This window comes from Stegodyphus dumicola, chromosome X1 (assembly GCF_044657685.1).
Source record: "Stegodyphus dumicola isolate Sdum_Otavi_A_Nest chromosome X1, ASM4465768v1".
Classification (NCBI taxonomy): Eukaryota; Metazoa; Arthropoda; class Arachnida; order Araneae; family Eresidae; genus Stegodyphus; species Stegodyphus dumicola.
In genome coordinates, this window is record NC_140780.1 from 26,114,820 (window position 1) to 26,134,396 (window position 19,577).

Sequence of the window (19,577 nt, forward strand, 5' to 3'; positions counted from 1 at the left end):
CTACAAGCTGATTATCGAATGTTTTTTATTATTATTTAAATAACAAAGATCTTTCTTTTATAACATCACCTGGATACTAAATAATTTTTAATGTAAAATATGTTTCTCCAACTAGTAATCAACTGATCATTAGCCAAGTGGCTGAAGTCATGACATGAAACAAATATACAAACCCTACGAATAAATATTGTGTTTTATGTATGTGTGGTATCCTAGTACAGACATTAGTTAATTTGCATTTTTGGTAATTTGTCTGAAAATGATAATGTAAGGTTGTATTAAGTTACAAGTTGTATTATTATGTGTAGTATTAAGCTTATAAAATTACAGTTTAATATGACACTTGTTTAAAATTAACTGCAAAAAATTGTTCACTTTAACTATTTTTAATTGTATTATGTGATTCTAAAAGTCACGGCATACAAACAGCTCATTTATCTACTTTAGTTAGCTACATGCCATATGGAAACACACAAAAAATTTCTTAAAATTATTCAGTAAAAATACCAAAACATTGTACTCTATTATCTGCATGGATTTTATGTAAAAATTGAATTTCAAAAAGCGATGCACAATTAAGTCATGTAGTTCCGAAAAAATACGCACTGAAAAAAACAATGAGAAAAAAATTTATTTCATACAATAAAATAATAAAATGTATGTCATACTGTCAAAACTATATACGTTTTCATAGCGTTTTGTTTTTAACACAAAATCTTCTATCCCTAATATATAATTTCTGTTATTATTTGCATAAAATAAATGTTAAAAAGAAACTGTAGGAGAAACAGTTTTCAATACTAGGAATTTCAGGTTTTAAAAATAATTTCAGAAAATTTAATATATTTTTAACTACAATGAATATTAAATCTCTTCTGTTCTATCCAACTCTCGTAGATTCACTCTCATTTAAGTTTCATATTAAAAAAAAATCATTAATTCAAAATTATTGGTTAAATTTCAAAATCACATGTCATTACACTAATGGCAATATATATCACAGTGAATACTAGTAATGTATAAAACACATATTCTGTATATCACCAGGAAGACAAGGTGAAGAATTCCTTAATTAAATTCATACACTGTGATTCACAGTTTAAATTTAGAACAGAGATTTTCATGAATATGAAAAAATAGTAAAATTACATTTAAAATATATGGTGAGGTGACACTGCATTATTACAACTTATATCCATGCATAAAATCACATACTTTCTAAATACAATCATATATTTTCCTCACAAATTTAGAAATGCTATAGTGAGAAATATTAAATTTATAAAACTAAATCAATTATCATTTCAATATCAAAATAACCATAAAAATTAAGTATGGTCATACTTAGACACAGATTTCAAATGAAAATGTTTAAAGCATGACTAAATCTTTCATGAGGCAAATACGAACTTGTATAATATGATGACATGTCTCCCTGAGCCACTTCATTTAAAATCAATAGTGTATTATTTTCATTCACGGTCACCTTAAAATGATGGGATTTTAAAAAACTCAAAAACTGTTAAAATATCGAAATGAACCAAATGTTAAAATTCTGCAGAACAATGCAGACTTTAATTTTGCTTTCATGGGTTCCCATTTGTTACGCAATAGACCATGCAGTGCATTTGGACTTACATCTGTGATAGTTGTACAAGCCAATATAATTTAGGTGCTGCAGATCCTGAATCTTTACAGCTTTTCATTACACACTATGGTATGCTTATTCTTAAGCAAATCCCACAGCATAAAGCACAGAACTCTTAAACTGTTCTGTGATACTGGCCAAGATAGCGGTTTTCCATCAAAGAAGAACAAGACTAGTCCACAACTGCAACTCTCAATCCAGGCACTAAGAACTTCTTCAGATCTATCAAAACTTAGTGACCCATTTTAATACTTAGTCATTCTCATGTGTTTAATAGTTGAATAACTGTATTTCTATAAACAAGGCATTCCTTAGTATGAATGCCTTGAGCATGATATTTTATTTTCACTTTTCACATAGTTGCCTTTGAAGAATTTAAAACTTATATTCCAGTGTACTGGTAGAAACCTCATGCATCCAGGAAGTAATCAGATACTGATTACAGGTTATATAATTAACCAATAATTCATTTTCACTTATTTATATATATCAAAAATAAAGTTTCTTCCTAAAAATATTATTTACACTCATCTCAGAATTTTATTTTATTTAGCTCCATAATTTCAAATTAGCCTGCTTCTCCTATTGCCTTAACATTAAGTGGGGGAAGCAGAATTTTAAATCATATAAACGTGCTCTCTGTTACAGCTATTTTGAGGTAAGTAAAATAATTCCGTTCATTCTTGCCGCTTTCAATATTTACAGATATGGATCTTTCATCAGCCTTTATTGAAAGTACAACCAGACTTTAAATAACTTTCTACTTAAATTTCACAGCATAACTCACAACATCATTCAAAATTATATTTAGAAAAAGAAAATTTCTAAAAATGAATCATTTAGAGATTCATTTTAATATCAAGCCTTAATAAATAGCATTTTATACTAATATTACATTGCACTCTACAAACTATAAAAATGAGATTTTTATAATCCACCACTTAAAACAAGTATCAAGTATTATTATAATACTTAATGTAATAATGATATTTCATATAGGATGCTTATGAACAATAAATTCAACAAAAAGCAATAACAAACAAAAAACTGGAGAAGAAAACTGTAAATAACACTATAAATTTTGTCTTATGTTTAGCACTATATGCGTGTACACTTTATGCACTGTAACATTGTACGCACATAGAAAGAAATTAACACCATTTCTTATATTAGGCTTTTGGAACTTTGAATTTCAACAGTAAGACATAAGTTCAAGGAGAGATTACAACAAAATTTACAAACTTAATAATTAAAAATTTTCCTTATTTTTTCTTATTTCATATATGAATATTCAGTCTTTGTATTATCTTGCAATATACTTCATCCAATTTCTTCACAGGAAGAATCAATAATTCTCTAATAATCTTTCATGGCGATTATGATGACTATGCTTAGAAATTTTTCTCAGCAATACAAAAGAAATAAAAAACATAAGTAAACTGATAACTGCACATATGACAAATATAGTCAAAGGAATCACAGGTGGAGAAGGTGATTCTTCAGGTATGGCATTGGTAGCATTTATCATGTATCCTAAAGACCAGCCCACATCAGCATTTTTAATCTAAAATAATAAGAAACAGCATCAGCAAATAATAAAATCTGAAGTATATTTCTAATGAATAACAGAAAATTATGATAAAAATTTTTTGATTTAATAATTAAATATTAAAATAAAAATGTTATCTATTTTTAACATACTTATATTTTTCAAGTAGTATATCCTGAAAAATGTAATTATATGTAAATCTTATGAAGCTTATATACCTGACTGTAAATAAAAACAATAGCCACAATTATAAAATATCTCAGTAAAAGCTATGTAGATTAGGAAACTACAGTAACATTCATTTCTGCTCATATTTATTTGTTTTTTAATTATTCAAAATTTGTAGCTATGCAGCCTATGAGAACAAATGCCAATTGTACTTGTTAAAGGACATAGTTTTTACAGTGTAATAAATTTCAGAAATGAAGAAAAGAATAAAAAATATTCCTAGGCGGTTTCTGCAAAAACATTCAGAAATTTTATGAACATATGCAGAAAGAATACACTCACATGTAGTAAACTCAACAACTGATTTGATTTTTTCAAATATAACATTGATATTCTTTTTAATGAATTCAGTCATAATTTTATAAATATACTGTGCATACAGGATTTTTAAAAAAGTGTTCATGGCTTTATTTCTTTTGTTTCATATATATGATCCAATATGCAATCCTAAGTTTAATTCAGGCTAAAAAAGGGGGGATGAGAAAGAAAAAAAAAGAGTCATGCTCTAATCCTGTAAGACAATAAAATGTATTTACGGCATTTCACTATATTTCATGATAAAATATTCTAAGTCAAAGACAAGATTTCTAAGTCATGATGCTGCAATGTTAGCATATTCAGCTACACTAAACTAACTTAATGCCATTAAAAATTTTAACAATGCAGCATTATCATCATATTACAAATTCTATGATTCACGAATAAAAATGCTTTTATTATGCCCTTTTTTTATAAACTGTAACATTATAAAAGCATATATCCCGGTATACAACACAAACTTCTTTATTAACAAAAAAAAAAAAAAAAAAAAAAGATATTGAAATTTATTTTCAGAAATATTCTACTGATAAACATCCTGTTAAATATAGTAAATTAAGCTTCAAGTATAACACAGATGATGAAATGTAGGTAAAAAGAGAAAAAGAAAATCAAGTGTACAAAGTTGGATGCCATTTCCTTTTGATGTGAAAGAGGATAAAACTCATAACCAAGCACTGAGCAAGTTATCATTTTCTTCTGAAGTACATAACTTATAATGTTAGAAATATCTTTTTTAAGTTACACTAATGGTTGAAATTTCCATAAAAAGTAGATGAATTACAATTACATCAATTAGAAAGATAAGGTAGCTGGCATTTATTAAACTCACTGGTTAATAAACTAAGCCACTTATTTCAAATTTCTAGGAAACAAAACAAATACATACTAATAAGTAAAAAAAATCTCTAACGCTTATTACCCTCAAATTAGCAAAAGATTATTGATTCTCAAGTGCCAGAATATCCTACTTATCAAAGTGTTTCGTAGTTCATTCATGTAACATATTGTAGACCGTGGCTTTACCATTCACATATTTAATACTGAGAACCAACTTCAGTAAAACGACTCTGACTGAAATTTTCCTACCCCCTCTCCCCTGTCCCTGTAGCTATGAGGCACTGGTTTCAGATTTCTTTGTCTCCATTGGACTTCAGAGGGGCAGAATTTTCTTCTTATGGTTAATGAAAGCAATCCTCTGGAGGCATTGCAAATAATCGATGGTTCCTTTTTTGAATACCAGCTGATAGGAGATAGAAATGAAGATTCTGTATCCTATCTTTTAAAATTTCCACATTCAAAATCCTTACTTTGGGACAGACACATTATGTTCACACAGAGTTCTGAAAAATGTTCCTGAAATGCTTCTTAGCATTAAGAGACCTTGAATGGAAAGGAAGTGGTAACTTTAGACTGAAAAGCAAAATCATTAGTCATGCTTGTAATCATGAAGATGCAGATCAACTAAATAGGCAAAGGGTAATTCTTCTGCTGGCCAGAAACATAATTTTGAAATTTGAATTATTAGAAAAAGCATTTTTTAATTTGTTGTGAACTTAACTTGTAACATATGAAAATGCCAAGTGAAAAGAGAACATTAAAAATCTTTTTTGTTCAGGCTTTAGACATCAAAAAAAAAAAAAAAAAAAAAAAAAAAAAAGATAAATTGTTGAAAGATTTTAATTTTCTTGGTAACTGCAGCTAAAGAAAAACTACATTTAAACTAGGAATTTCTTCAACAGCACTGTGCTACTTACTTAAACAAGGAATTATAATTCATGAATAATTAATAGAAAATGTAAATGTCCCAAGAAAGTGCAAAAACGACCGAAAATTGAGAGATGTTGAAATTGCTTTTCCTAAAATCATTTTAAGCTACAGAGCTAAAAAAATGCCAAAACTTTTAGCAGCTTTGATATTTTTTTACCTTATCATAATAATTTTACAATTATCAAATATTTTTACACAATATTTTGGAAAATACATAAAGATAAGACAACTACAGACAAAGAAAAAAAAACGAAAATGCTTCAACACATTCTTTTTATAATATAAACGTTAATTTTACTTGCTTTGCACGTGACACTGTCATTTTGTCTGGTGGTGGTAGTTGAGTTAATGGTGCATAACCAGAAAGGTTATATGCGCCAAACACATGGTAGTTTATAAAAAGATGGATAAACTTTGTAAAACAACAATTAGCTAAGTCATAAAATCTACATGAAATAATAAAATGGTTAACATTAAAAGGAGTAGGTATTAAAACTCAGCAAATGATATGTAACAAGCAATGAAACAATTAAAATTACACTATAATAAAAGCTAAATTAAATAATAGAAACCTGTTTCTTTCAGGTATAGAAATAAATTATTATTGGCCTCTTTTCCGATTAAATGGTCAAGAGGCAAGTCACACTTGTTAAAATGCTTTAGTCTTAGTCTGTTAAAATTCGGACACTATTAAAAAATGACGAACAGATAAAATGCTATCACAGTAGGGACAAATTGGCTCACTCTCTGCTTTGAGAAGATAACTGTGCGTGATTCTGGAGTGGTCGATTCGAATACGAGTCAAGAGTACTTCTTCCCTTCGGTTTTGAGTACTTTCCCAAAGTTGCACTCTAGGCTTCACACTTCTTAGCTTATTATTTAACTGTGCATCCCAAATTTCTTGCCATTTATCTAAAATTTTCTGCTTGATGGTTTGGCTGATATCTCTGAGAAGAATGAGTTGACTAGATTCCTCGACAGCAGCTTTGGCTGTGATATCTGCCAACTCATTACCTTTTATTCTTACGTGTCCAGGAATCCAGCAGTAAAGAATTTAGAATCCACGATTACTTAGGATTTTATTCAACTTTAAAATTTCAACTATAAGCGGATTCTGTGTGTCAGAGAATGTTTCTAAAGCCTTCAGAGCACTGAATGAGTCAGAGTAGATAATAACCTTCTCCAGTAACATCTAGATATAGATAAAAGGGCATGATAAATTGCAGTCAGTTCAGATGTCAGGACTGAGTAATTAAGATTAAGTCATTTTCTCACCATATGATTTTCAATTACGAATGACATTCCAACATGAGCGATTGCTTTCGACCCATCTGTATATACAGGAATATAATTAATGTAAATTTGTCTATGTTCTGAGAAAAGTTGTTGATATATGATCTCATTAGCACTTTTTTTAACCAGATAGACGAAAATATCAAGAAAGTGAATTTGTACATTTTCCCAAGGTGGTATTTCAAAATGCTTCATTGGCTGGATGTTTAAGACGGACATGGAATATTTCTCAATTAATGAATGAACTCGTAAAGAGAAGGTAGGAATACAGGAGGGTTGTGCTTCAAATAAGAGGTCACTGTCATCAAGCAGAATTTTACAAGGATGGTTCAGTTGTGATAAGATAGTGAAATAATAATGAAGGGACAATTGCTTGCGTCTTAGCTGGAGTGGTGGTTCATAACAGTCAACATAAAGGCTTTGAACTGGAGATGTTCTGAAGGCTCCAGAACAAATCTGCAAGGCCTGGTGGTGCACAGGATCTAGCTGTGGAAGCCCGTGAAGTGGAACCCGTGACGAGCCATATACAACCGAGCCATAGTCCAGTCTAGAGCGTACAAGAGCTCTATAAATGCGAAGCATTGATTCCCGCTCGGCACCCCAGGAGGTGTTCGCCAAGACTTTTAAAATATTCAGTGTTTTGAAAGACTTCTTCCTCAAGTAAAGGACATGGGGAATGAGGGTCAACTTTCGGTCAAACATCACTCCTAAAAACTTGACTTCTGGTACGACAGGAATCAAAGAATCTTGAAAGTGAAGCTCCGGCTCGGGATGCATATTTCGCTTTTGGCAAAAGTGCATGCAGACAGTCTTTTGCTTTGAAAAGATATACCCGTATTTTTCTGACCATTTCTCAGTCCTGCTAAGAGCAATCTGTAACTGTCTCTCGACAAATCTCATATCTGTACCACGACAACTTATTTGGAGGTCATCCACATATAATGACCCTGGCACAGTAGGAGGGAGTTCCTTTAAAATAGTATTTATTTTTAAACTAAATAAAGTAACACTTAAAACGCAGCCTTGAGGCACACCCTCTTCTTGTTCGAATACATCTGAGAAAACAGAGCCAATCCTCACCTGAAAAGTCCTAGCGCTCAAAAAATTTTGTATGAAAATCAGTAAATTGCCACGCAAGCCACAAGAGTGAAGTTCTCGTAAAATGCCATACCTCCAGGTCTTGTCATAAGCTTTCTCCATGCCAAAGAACACAGACACAAGGTGATTTCTCCTGACAAAAGCTTTACGAATGGAGGTCTCCAACATGAGAATATTGTCAGTCATAGATGTACCTTTACGGAAACCACTCTGGTATGTTGAGATTACATTGTTTTTCTCAAGGTAGTAGATTAAGCGACAATTTACCATTTTTTCAAACAACTTACAGATGCAACTAGTTAATGCGATAGGCCAATAATTAGAGGGATTCTTCAGGTCTTTGCCTGGTTTAGCTATGGGAATGACAACAGCTTTTTTCCACAAACTGGGAAAACAGTGCTCCTTCCACACTCAATTGTAGAGAGACAGAGAAGAGCAACCAAAGCCGTAGAGGAAAGATGCTTCAGCATTTCCATAGCTGACACCATCTGGACCTGGACTGGACCTATGAGTCTGAAGCAGGGCTCTCTTTAGCTCAAGCATAGTGAAATCTTTATTATGAGGCTCTGAGTTACTAGAGTTTAAGGATACGGGAGTTCTCTCTGAGTATTTCTTCATTGAAAGAAATGGTAGCGGATAGTTGCTGCCGCTAGAAACAGCCGCAAAGGTCTCACCAATAATATTTGCAATTTCTTCCATAGTGCTAATTACACGGCCATCTTTTTCCAAGATGGAAAGTGCGTGATCATTATACATATCGCATCCTTTCCTAACTCTCTCCCATACCTTTTAACTCGGAGTAGAGGATGTTATTGATGACACATAGTGTATCCACGAATCCCTCTGGCTCTTTCGTCGCACTTTTCTTGCATTTGCTTTTGCTTTTTTGAAGGCTAGAAGATTTGACAAAGTGGGGTACCTACGAAAAATTCCCCAGGCTTTTCTCTGTTCTCTAAGGGTTTCTTGACACTCACGGTTCCACCACGGCTTTGAATATTTTCGTATCATTCCTGATGTCATCGGTATAGAGGTTTCAGCTGCCTGCATTATTTTATCAGTAACGGCTTTCACTGCATCATCGATTTCCACACCTTCCACCATCTCTTCTGTGAGCTCTGCAAGAGATGAGAAGAGCTGCCAGTCTGCCTTCTCAAGTATAAATCGGGAAGATCTTGACATGGGAAGATCTTGACATTCTCGTGCGATAGAAACTAAAAAAGGAAAATGATCACTATTATGGAGATCATTCCCTACGTCAAAAGTGCAAAAGGACAAAAGTGGTGGTGAACAGATGGCAAGGTCAAGATCGTGAAAAGTCTTTGTAGGCTCATGGAAGTAGGTAACTTTTCCATTGTTTAGGAGACAAAGAGAATGATCTTCAATCATTATCTCGATTTGTCTACCTCGAGGATTAGTATCCTTGTTTCCTCAAAGCAAACTATGACCGTTAAAGTCGCCTATTATGACAAAAGGTTCAGGCAGTTGCTCTATTAGACTATCCAAATCCCTTTGATCAATATGGACATTTGGAGGCAAATAAACAGAACAAACTGAAACCAGGGTCCTTAAACTTATTTGGATAGCAACAGCTTGAAGGCTTGTAATTAAAGGAAGTGAATTGCTTGGGTAGTCTAGTGAGGCAAGGAGACTTACACCTCCACTGGCACGTTCACCTACAATACTGTCTTTCCTAAAAATTGCGAACCTTCGAAGTTTAGTTTGCTTTCCTGGTTTCGGTAGTTTCCTGTAATGCCAAAACCACAGGATGATGCAAATTGATCAAGTCTTTGATGTTATCAAGATGCTGATGGAAACCACGACAATTCCAAGAAATGAGGGAGGCCATTATTCATTATTTTTGTCTTTCCTATGCTGCGTTTTGGTTTTACGTGGAAGTTGGTTCCTCGGGATGTTTAAGCCCTCTTCTACCTCCATCTCTGAGTCAAGATGCTCAGAGCTGCAGCTGACACTTATTTTTCTATCAGGCTTTGATGTTTTCTGTATTTCTTTGCTTCTCATAAGGTTTTCTTTCACTTTATTATATTCTATTGTTATTATTGAATGTTTCGCTTTTGCTGGTGTATTTTGTCGAGGACTTTGGAGAGGTTGTACATTTTGGACTGGTTGTTTATTTGATGTGTGAATTGTCTGGGTGCCTATGGATTTGACTGATTTTACTGCCCTTGCATAGGATACAGTTTTTCGAGACTGGAAATCTGCTACTAGTTTTCTTGCTTTTGCATAAGGAATATTTCTAGTTATTTTTATATTTTGCACCTCCTTCTCAGACTGCCATTTTGGGCAAAGTCGAGAGAATGCTGTGTGCTCCCCTTTGCAATTTGCACATAGTGGGCTGGCACTACAATTTTCACTGTCATGGCCTTCCACAGAGCAACGTGCACATGCGAGTTTGCCACGACAGGACATTTTTGAGTGGCCAAATTGCTGGCATTGAAAACATCGCAAGGGGTTAGGTATGTAAGGTCTTACAGGGCAGTGCAAATACCCGGCCTTAACACTTTTCGGAAGATCAGGCGAATTGAAAGTCAGGATTACATGTTTCGTATTGACCAGCTGACCTTTGCGCATCTTGATCCACCTTGCAGCACTGACATTCTGATCGGATAGTTCTGACACAATTTCTTCTTCTGAGACAAAGATGAGGTCAGTCTTAGGTATAACACCCCGGCTGTAATTCAAGGATTTGTGTTTTGTCACATTAACTCCGACTTGCCCAAGTTTTTCGAGTTTGAGGAGGGTAGCAGATTGAGCTGGGGAAACTGTTTCTATAAGAAGGTCTCCAGAGCGCAGTCGTTTTATTGTCTTTGGCTCACCAATAGTCGCTTGTATATGTTTTTGTATCAGGAATGGTGACATTTTTAGAAGTTCGCCTTTTGAGTTAGTTATGACAAGGAATTTAGGTGGAGTTTCTTTAGCATTTGCATTCATATTCGTTTTTACTTTTTTTGATGGAAGACAAGTTTCGTATTTTTCATTTCAAGAGGCCATATTGAAGATGAAGTATGATTCAGACCCAGCAGCCCCGCCCACCATGGAGCCCAACAAGGGGACGCAGATTCCTGCGCCAGGGTTAACCAGGTCTATACGCAAACTGAAGCCCCACAGTCGGCTTTCCCGAAAGCAGGTACTCCCGAGAGCTTATCCCCAAGCCACTGACACAAGGACTAGTGACCAGCCGATTTGACACCCGTGAGGACGACTAAGGTACACTGCTCAAAAAAAAAATGGGACAGTGCTATATCTCCCGTTCTACTAGGCCGATTGACAAAATTCAAACTGCGTTCTTCATGTTTCGAAAGCGCGACTTAGGATATATATTAGATCTATATATAGCACTATTCTAACATAGGTATTTTGACACAAAATCGGACTTTTTCTGAAATAACATAACAATTTTTTTCCATATTTCGATTCTACGACTCAAATTATGCCAGAATACCAAGTTTTGTAAAAATCGTACGAGTAGTTTTTAAAATATTAGCTCTCAAAATTTTAGCTCCTCAATGTTATTTAGCAAATATTTATTAATATCTCTTTTTTTATTAAATTTTTTTGATTTTTTCTCTCACATTTCGAAATTTAGGTTCATTCCAAATAAAATTTACCCATTTTTTGTGTTTTATTTTTTAAATTTCTATTTTTAAATAATTTTTATAAATTTTTTGAAAAAAATTTTGAATTATAACCTATAAAATTTTTACCATCATCATAAAGTAGGTGTATTTTTAAGCATATCTGCAAAAAATTAGACTTTTTTATTCAAAATTTGCTAAGATATACACGAATTTACATATTTTCGCGTTTTGAAATTTCGCATCTTTTTTTTGAGCGATAATAACGCCAAATGTGGTCTATGGATTTTTGTTACACTGAATTGCCACAGCTATTTTTAACCTTAAATTTCAAGTCAAATTTTATGAAGAATTAATTATATGAAATTTTTTCCCACAATAAGGCATAATAAATGTTTATTAATACTATATGAAAATCTATTTTTTTAAATTATAGATATTATTCAAATTTTTAACAATTTTTTTTAATTTCTCTCTTTCTTCCTTTTTTTTAAAAAATAAGAGTACATTTTTCTAAGAGTAAATTTTTGCCTACGGCGTTTTATCGTCTGCTACTTTACTTCGTTTAAATCGAATTGTCTAAAACTGAGAATTTTCTTTTAATGTTTATTTGAATTTTATGAAAATATTTTATGATATTAACTGCATAATTTATTTCTAAACAAACTGTTGCTTTTGAAGTGCTTGAAAGAGCGGCAGATACTATCATCCATATTTTTAAAGCACAGTATATTTTTATAGAAACATAAGATTTAGAATAGAAATGATCTGCAGCTACTTAATGGCTGGTTAAGTTAGCAGCTTCTGTAGACAAGTACGAATAATTATATAAACGACACACAACATTCTGGATTCAATTAACAACGAGGATACCATGTTTATTAAATGAATTTAAGAAGTTTTAACACATAAAAAATCAACTCATTTTTTATCCTAAAATGTATTTTTGTGCGTATTCATTATATCCTTAAAATTCTAATTTAGAATGTAATTGTCAAGAACTGAATCCTAATCATCAGTAATATCATAAGTAATTATTACGGTTATTAATAAATCCTTCTTATAAAGTAATTGCAAATATTTCAAAAAACTTTCTGTCTGAATGCAAATATTTTTCTATGCAAAATTTTTTATTTTATATTAATCAAGATTGCACACGATATTATTTATTTGCACTTCAATTTTTATCGTCAGCTCTAATAGAATAAGAGTACAAATCAATTATATTAATTAAGGATTGGATTGGATTATTTAATTATGGCAAAGCACACGAGGGCTATCTGCCTAAAGGGAGGGATGCTTTCGTGGAGGACTTTCTAAGATAAACTGGCTCGTATACATGTTACACATGGGGAAAACCACTAAAACACCCATGTAGCCAGCCCGTTCGCGGAATTCGAACTTCCGACCGAACTACCAGTGCTCAGCGTCTTTACCTCTCGGCCGCTGGTGGACTATTTAATTAAGGAATGACCATCTAAATTTAGAAACAACGTACTGTAACAGCAATTCAATTATTGGCGCCGTATCTTTCATGTTACTTCCAACTGGCAAGCTACATGATTTTTAATGAGTATTCGGGTTTTGTTAGTAACTTCATTTGGAAATCGCGCTTAAACTAAGTTAGTTGGTTATTTGAACATAGAAAGAACATGGGAGCTATTTGGTTAAGATGCTTTCATAGAGAACCTTCGTAAAGAGAACCTAGAAAACTACGAAAACCAACCATGCAGGCTGGGTTAGACTTCGCAACAAACAATTAGTATTTAACAATCTTCAAATGCTAGGCAACTGGTGAGGCTCCAATTAAATCTCCAATTTAATATTTTATTTGTAAATATTTAAAATATTGTTGTACACTTAGACACAAAAAGCAGAATTTAAGTTTTGTTAACTCATTAGTAAACTACCAAGCCGTAATGCAAATGAATATTCAATTTCTTTTGCAATAATTGTATTCACTTAATATTCTTGGAATATGAGCTAAAGAAGGAACGTTCTCAGAAGATTAAAGAAGTGTTTAAATCCAGTGATATAAGGTTTGTCTTACAAGCTCAGGATCAAAACGATTCTGCAATTGCCCCAGTAGTTGACTTGTAAATGGCTGTGAATTAAGCAGATAACTTTTAATCTTACGTTTTCAGTCAGACAACGTATTCCAAATGTTTTGTATTGCATGATAATGCATCTTTTCATTATTCAATAACCAGTCGGAGAACCGCTTGTGTTCCGAAAATAAGTATGTGTACTCGATCGTCCTGCATGTTTTTCAAATTTGTCTTCTTGTGATTTTTTTTCTTTCACAAAAACTAAAGTTGCCTCTCAAAGGAAAGTTTTTTGACATTGAAGAGACAAAAGGAGTATGACATCTACTTTTAGAGGCATATCAAAAACAGATTTCTACAAGCTTTCTCTTCTATTACATGTTGTGCAGTCAAACAAAAAGTTGCATCAGCGTAAATTCTATAATCTATTTTTATTACACTCTGATTACTTAATTAACATACAGTGAATATATACTAAATCTTTTACTTCAGCTTAAGTAATTTAATAATCGGAATTTTTGACGGAATTGTTATCGGAACTAGGACTTAGAAGATAAATCAAATTGAATATTTCGATAACTCAATAAATTCACGATGGAAGTTTCAATATTTTATTTCAGGAGGGAGAGGAAATTTTTCCAGTTTTTGTCCATTATCCTAAGTTTATTTGCTTCGATTTTTATTTTTCCATAAAAGCGAAAATTTTACGCATGGTATACATATAACACATAGGTTCAAATTAAAATTTAATAATTTACAGAGTGGTTATAATTAAAGTTCCACATTGAAACGGTCATAAAAGTGTAGTGAGAAATTCGTCCGTGAAAACCACGAATTAGCGATTAGAAAATGTGAGATCCCAAATCACTCGCACAAGCGCGTACAATCTGGAATTCGTTTTCTTACAGATCGTTAATTTGTAATTTTTGAAGCCTGAATTCGGCCCTAAAACATGAAGATACTGCTTCAAAACGCTTTTAATCGATTTGGGCCAAAGAAATGCCTCATGTTATCTATCTAGTTCCATTGCATTCTCCTATTGCATTCGATTGCATAGCAGTCATTCCACACCGTTTAGTGTTGAATGACAGCTAGTTTCATAACTGAACCATTTTTCTCTGAAGAGCAGTCGACAGCTGGACCACTGTGATTGCAGCTCACTTAGAGTCAATGTTAAAATGTTTCGTGATACATGAACTGCAGTAACGTGGCATTTTAGATACTACTATTTTTATGCAAGGCTGGGCCCCACCTCACGTGTGTCGCACAGTTACTTAGGCAACATTTCACAAATGAACGTCTTATAGGCCAACACTCCTCCAGTTTAACTCCCGTGTGTGTTGGATTTGCGCAGTGTTTATGGGGTCTCACAAAATTTTCATAAATATTATGGGGTCCCGGGGTTGCAAAAAAATCTAAGTGACAAAAAGGGGTCGCAACTGAAAAAAGTTTAAGATGCCTTCTTCTAGGGCATTTCAATAGCTAATTCACTGAATGGCAAATTACATCGATGCTGAATTTTCAGTTCTGCATCTAATTTAGGAAGCAGCTTCTTGCTACCCCAAAAACTTTACAAACTAGGCACATCCAATTCAAACTTTGTATAATAACTGCATCGTACAACATCTACCAGCTCAAATTTGTACAATAAGTTCAGATTTTGTGCAATATCTGAAATCATTCAAGCACAGTTACAAAGTTGAAACTAGTAGAAAAATATAGTCTGCAGAAATTTAAACTGGAGTTTTAGAATGTACTGATCAACAAGCATTGACAGGCATACCAGCTTTTGCGCATTAAGTGTGAAAGAACTTCTAACAAACAGTTACATTAATACCTGATAGGCACTTGCATTACAGTCAAGACTTAAATTTAAACAGGTATTGTAACATTAAATTATTACCATTATGTCATGAATAGCAACAATAAAATTTAAACAACCAAATATTTGTTTAACGCAGCTGCTACACAAATTGTCATTCTTATCCATTAATGAATCTTTCCTGCAAATTAATGCAACTCTTGAATCACTTTCAAATTAAGTCAGAGTAGTATTTTAAAATTGAAAAAAAAAAAGTGAAGAACATGAAGTATATTAATTTAAATGACATTTCTTATTCAAAAAAACTACTTAGTGTCTCTAAAATTTAAATCAATAGAATTCTTGTTTACCTCAGTGTTGCAATTTATAGCCCTCAAATAGGCAATGAACAAGGGTAATGTTTGTTTAAAAACAAAATCTCTGCTCTTTTATAAGTTAAAAATATATTCTATGTTATATTACTACAAGCTTGCTGCTTAGAATCCATAACTTAGCTATATATGAAGTACTTTTATTGGGTGGTGAACTTAAAATTTTTGATCAACATCTCCATATACAAAATTTTGACTGAAAAGAGGAAGAAAAATCATCCTTAGCTAGGCAAGCTACACAGTTTCTTTTCATGATTTTCTGCAAAGCAATGAGTGTGAGTTACAAAGTTGCTTTGCAATGCAGTTTATTAATCACAATCTATGAAGCACATGATATCATTCAGGCGACGTCAACAGTTATTTCAAACGTGACTTGCCTTAAGTGATGGTTACCCATATTACTTGAAATACAAGATTTCAAATAAATCAATGCAATATAAATTTGCTAACTCCATTCAAAATGAATTGAATTTAATGTTGAAGACAAATGACAAGTTCCTTCATAAATTATACTTCATAAACATTACAAATTATTTTTAAAATATTTAATATTTCTAAAATAATTTAACTTTTACCCTTTGCTTAAAAAATAGATTATTCCAAGTAGAATAGTTAAAGCCATAATTTGAAGTACACAATTCTGCAATATAGATTGCGCCAAAGCAATATGTTAAAAGATGAGATAATTCCTTCTCATCACGAGCTTCAGCTGTTATCTGAAAAGAAAAGGAAATAAAATATACAGTAACATATACAAAATTCATTCAGAGTGAATTTTAAAAATAGATAATTAATCTAAATACAATCTGAATAAATCATACAGTATGGAAAATACAGATGCAAAAATATGCATGTTAACTCCTTTGGGATATTCTACAAAAGGTATAAAATTCATTTCAAATTTGGAAAACAGATTAATTTTAGTTAGACTGAGATACAGAGCGCATTACCAAAAAAAAGTTCATGACATTAATGATAAAGTCTAAGTTACCCTTTACATACACTTTAATTAAACTGTAGCAGAGAGACACTTTCAGCACCTGTCATATTCCCTGCAGGATGAGCTAAATAAAACCATTGATCAGTTTATAAGGTATTTCTCCCGCTTTCCTAGCGTGCCTTCATAGTGTAGTTGTTCTGCACGCTGGGCCGGTATTGAGGTCCGGGATTCGATTCCCAGCGAAGACGATTGCTCATTTTTCAACCTCTCCTGCTTCCAAAAATCCCAATGTCTCTACAGTGGCACCTGAACCATAAGGGTGTTGGATAAGGATTCTCCACACCCAGGATTTGGCAATTGTGTCCCATAAAAGCCCCAGTCGCCCTTTAAAAAGGGGAATATATAAGGTATTTCTCCCGCTTTCCTAGCGTGCCTTCAGGTGTAGTGGTTCTGCATGCTGGGCCAGTATTCCAGATTCCAGAGGTCCGCAGTTCAATTTTTGGTGAAGGCGATTGCTCATTTTTCAATCTCTCTTGCTTCCAAAAATCCTAATGTCTCTACAAGTTGATGTGGTCTTAGCAACTCACCTGCAGAATTGAAGTGCTCAGATCCGAAACGAAATCTGTTGAATAATCAAGAAAGAGGGGACTCATGTTCTTCTAAATAGCATTTATTTAACACATAATATGATACAAAAGGTACATACAGCAGTACAGAATATCAAATAACATGTAAAGCACTACATACCTATAGCCAAATTTAGATCACCATTTATATGAATAATGAATTACTTAAATTACACTATGTTTAAAAATTCAGCTTTTATAATTTTTGGTATTAATTTATAAAACACTGATTTTAGTTTTCCGTGCATAAGGTATTCTCTCCCTCCTTCCAGGATGCCTTCGTGGTGTTATGGTAGTGCACTCAACGCATATTCAAGAGGCTCAGGTTCGAGTCCCAGTGGGGCACTGCTCATTTTTCATGTCTCCCACATTAAAAAGAAAACACCTAATGACATTACAGTGGTGCCTGAACTAAAAGGTGGTGGACAATTATTTATTACCACCAGGATTTGACTGGGTCCCCTAATCCCAAGTCGCCCAGTAAAAAGGAGAGTATATAAGGTATTTTCTCCTCCCTTCCAGCATGCTTTTGTGGTGTAACAGTAGCACATCCGGTGCATATTCAAGAAATTCAGGTTCGAGTGCCAGCAAGGGCATTGCACATTTTTCGCATCTCCCGCTTCAAAATAACCTAATGACTTTACAAGTGTTTGTCAACATTAATATTGATTGTCTCCAAAAGATTAAATGAAATTCATGAATTGGGCAATAGTAAAAAGTGTTTTAGTTTAAGATGTTCCATCTACATAGAATGCTTATTAATAAAGTTGTTTTAATGCATTTCTAATTGATGTTTTCTTTTAGAAATAGGTGTTTAGAAGTTATTTAGATATATTAAACTTTAGGGATAATCAACATTATGCAACAAGATCATGTTTGTTCCCTCTAATGAATTTTTGACATATAGAATGTTTATGTCAACTAGAATAAAGAACATTGCTGATTTCTTTGAAAGGTAAATCTTATTTATATAAGAATTTAGGAATATTATTGAGAAAAGCAGCATACAATTTTGTCTCTGTTAGAAAAATTATCTGACGATAATTACATAATAAGAACAGACAGAATCAAAAGTGAACTAAGAAGTTAAAAAATATGGAGAAGTATGACAGAAGCAGATAAACCACTGAAGTGGCATAATGATGAGAAATCTGGGATCATGTCTCTTGCAAAGGATATTCAAATCAAGTGTAGATTTGAATTGGTTAATTCAAATCTACACTTGATAATGAATAAAAGTAGAGGTGGACTAATTGGTTAATTCAAATCTACACTTGATGGTCAAAATGAAGCAAGATTAATCTGTAGATAACAGAGCTATAATTGTTAAAAATAAAAGTATTCAAATGAGGGAATGAAATAAAAAATAAGGAATTAGTTTTCTTCATATTAGAAGGAGCAAAGAATGAATTTGAATTTGATGTTAAAATCAGTTAAAAAAAACAGCAGAAAAAAGATATAGCTGCAATGAAACAAACATTTACATAAACTGAAAATAAAATAAACACAAATGAAAAGAAGGACAAATAGAAACAATACCATGAAAGAAAATATTTAAACCATGGAAAATTAGGGCAGTTATCAAAAGAAAGTCAATCAATAATAATATAAAATGCTCCAAATGTGGAAATTTAGGCCACAAATGAATAGAAATGCACAAAAGAAAAACCAAAGAACAAAGAAAGTCAAGGAGATTAACAAATAAAACTGTTGAAATGGCAAACAAGGAAAAAAGACTATGAATCAGCTACAAGTATTTAAAAAATCTTGAAAAACTTCATCTTTTAACCAAGTTAGAAATGATGCAGCAAATGAAACAGAAGATACTAAAAAAAAAATTCATTAATTAATAGATTCAGAAGCAATATCTCACATGAAATAAAGAAATATTCATCAGTTTCAAAGATGAAAAACAGTAAGTAAATACAGCTGAAAAAGGAATTCGGTGACATTGGTGATATTAAAATGAAAATTGATATACATAAAAGCATTTTGAAAGCAGAAAATGTTCTGCAAGCACCAAATTTAAATGAAAATTTTATTTACAGTACCAAAAAGAGTAGACAACAATTTAAAATTACTTTTTACAAAAACTAAAGCTGAAGTTATTAATAAACATGGAGTTATTCTTTATAAAGCTACTAGAAGTGGAAATAAATATAATAAAAGAAGCTAAAATATTTAATGTTAACCCGGGAGCACGCGCACTTTTTTGAATTACACGAGCATGCACCCTGGGTCCAAAAGACCTGGCTTGTGTTTTGGAAGAAAAAACT

At 32.6% G+C, this 19,577-nt stretch overlaps 1 protein-coding gene across 1 annotated transcript in view; it reads right to left on the bottom strand.

The window, feature by feature from the left end:
• Window positions 1-613: 613 nt before the first annotated feature.
• Window positions 614-19,577, bottom strand: part of LOC118191865 (ectonucleoside triphosphate diphosphohydrolase 1-like) — a gene marked incomplete at its 5' end in the record, with an annotated part of 143,908 nt that continues 124,944 nt past the window's right edge. The window contains 2 exons of the mRNA XM_085808542.1: window positions 614-3,212; window positions 16,311-16,451. Coding sequence (XP_085664668.1) covers window positions 2,994-3,212; window positions 16,311-16,451 — 360 coding nt within the window. The remainder of the gene's footprint in view (window positions 3,213-16,310; window positions 16,452-19,577) is intronic.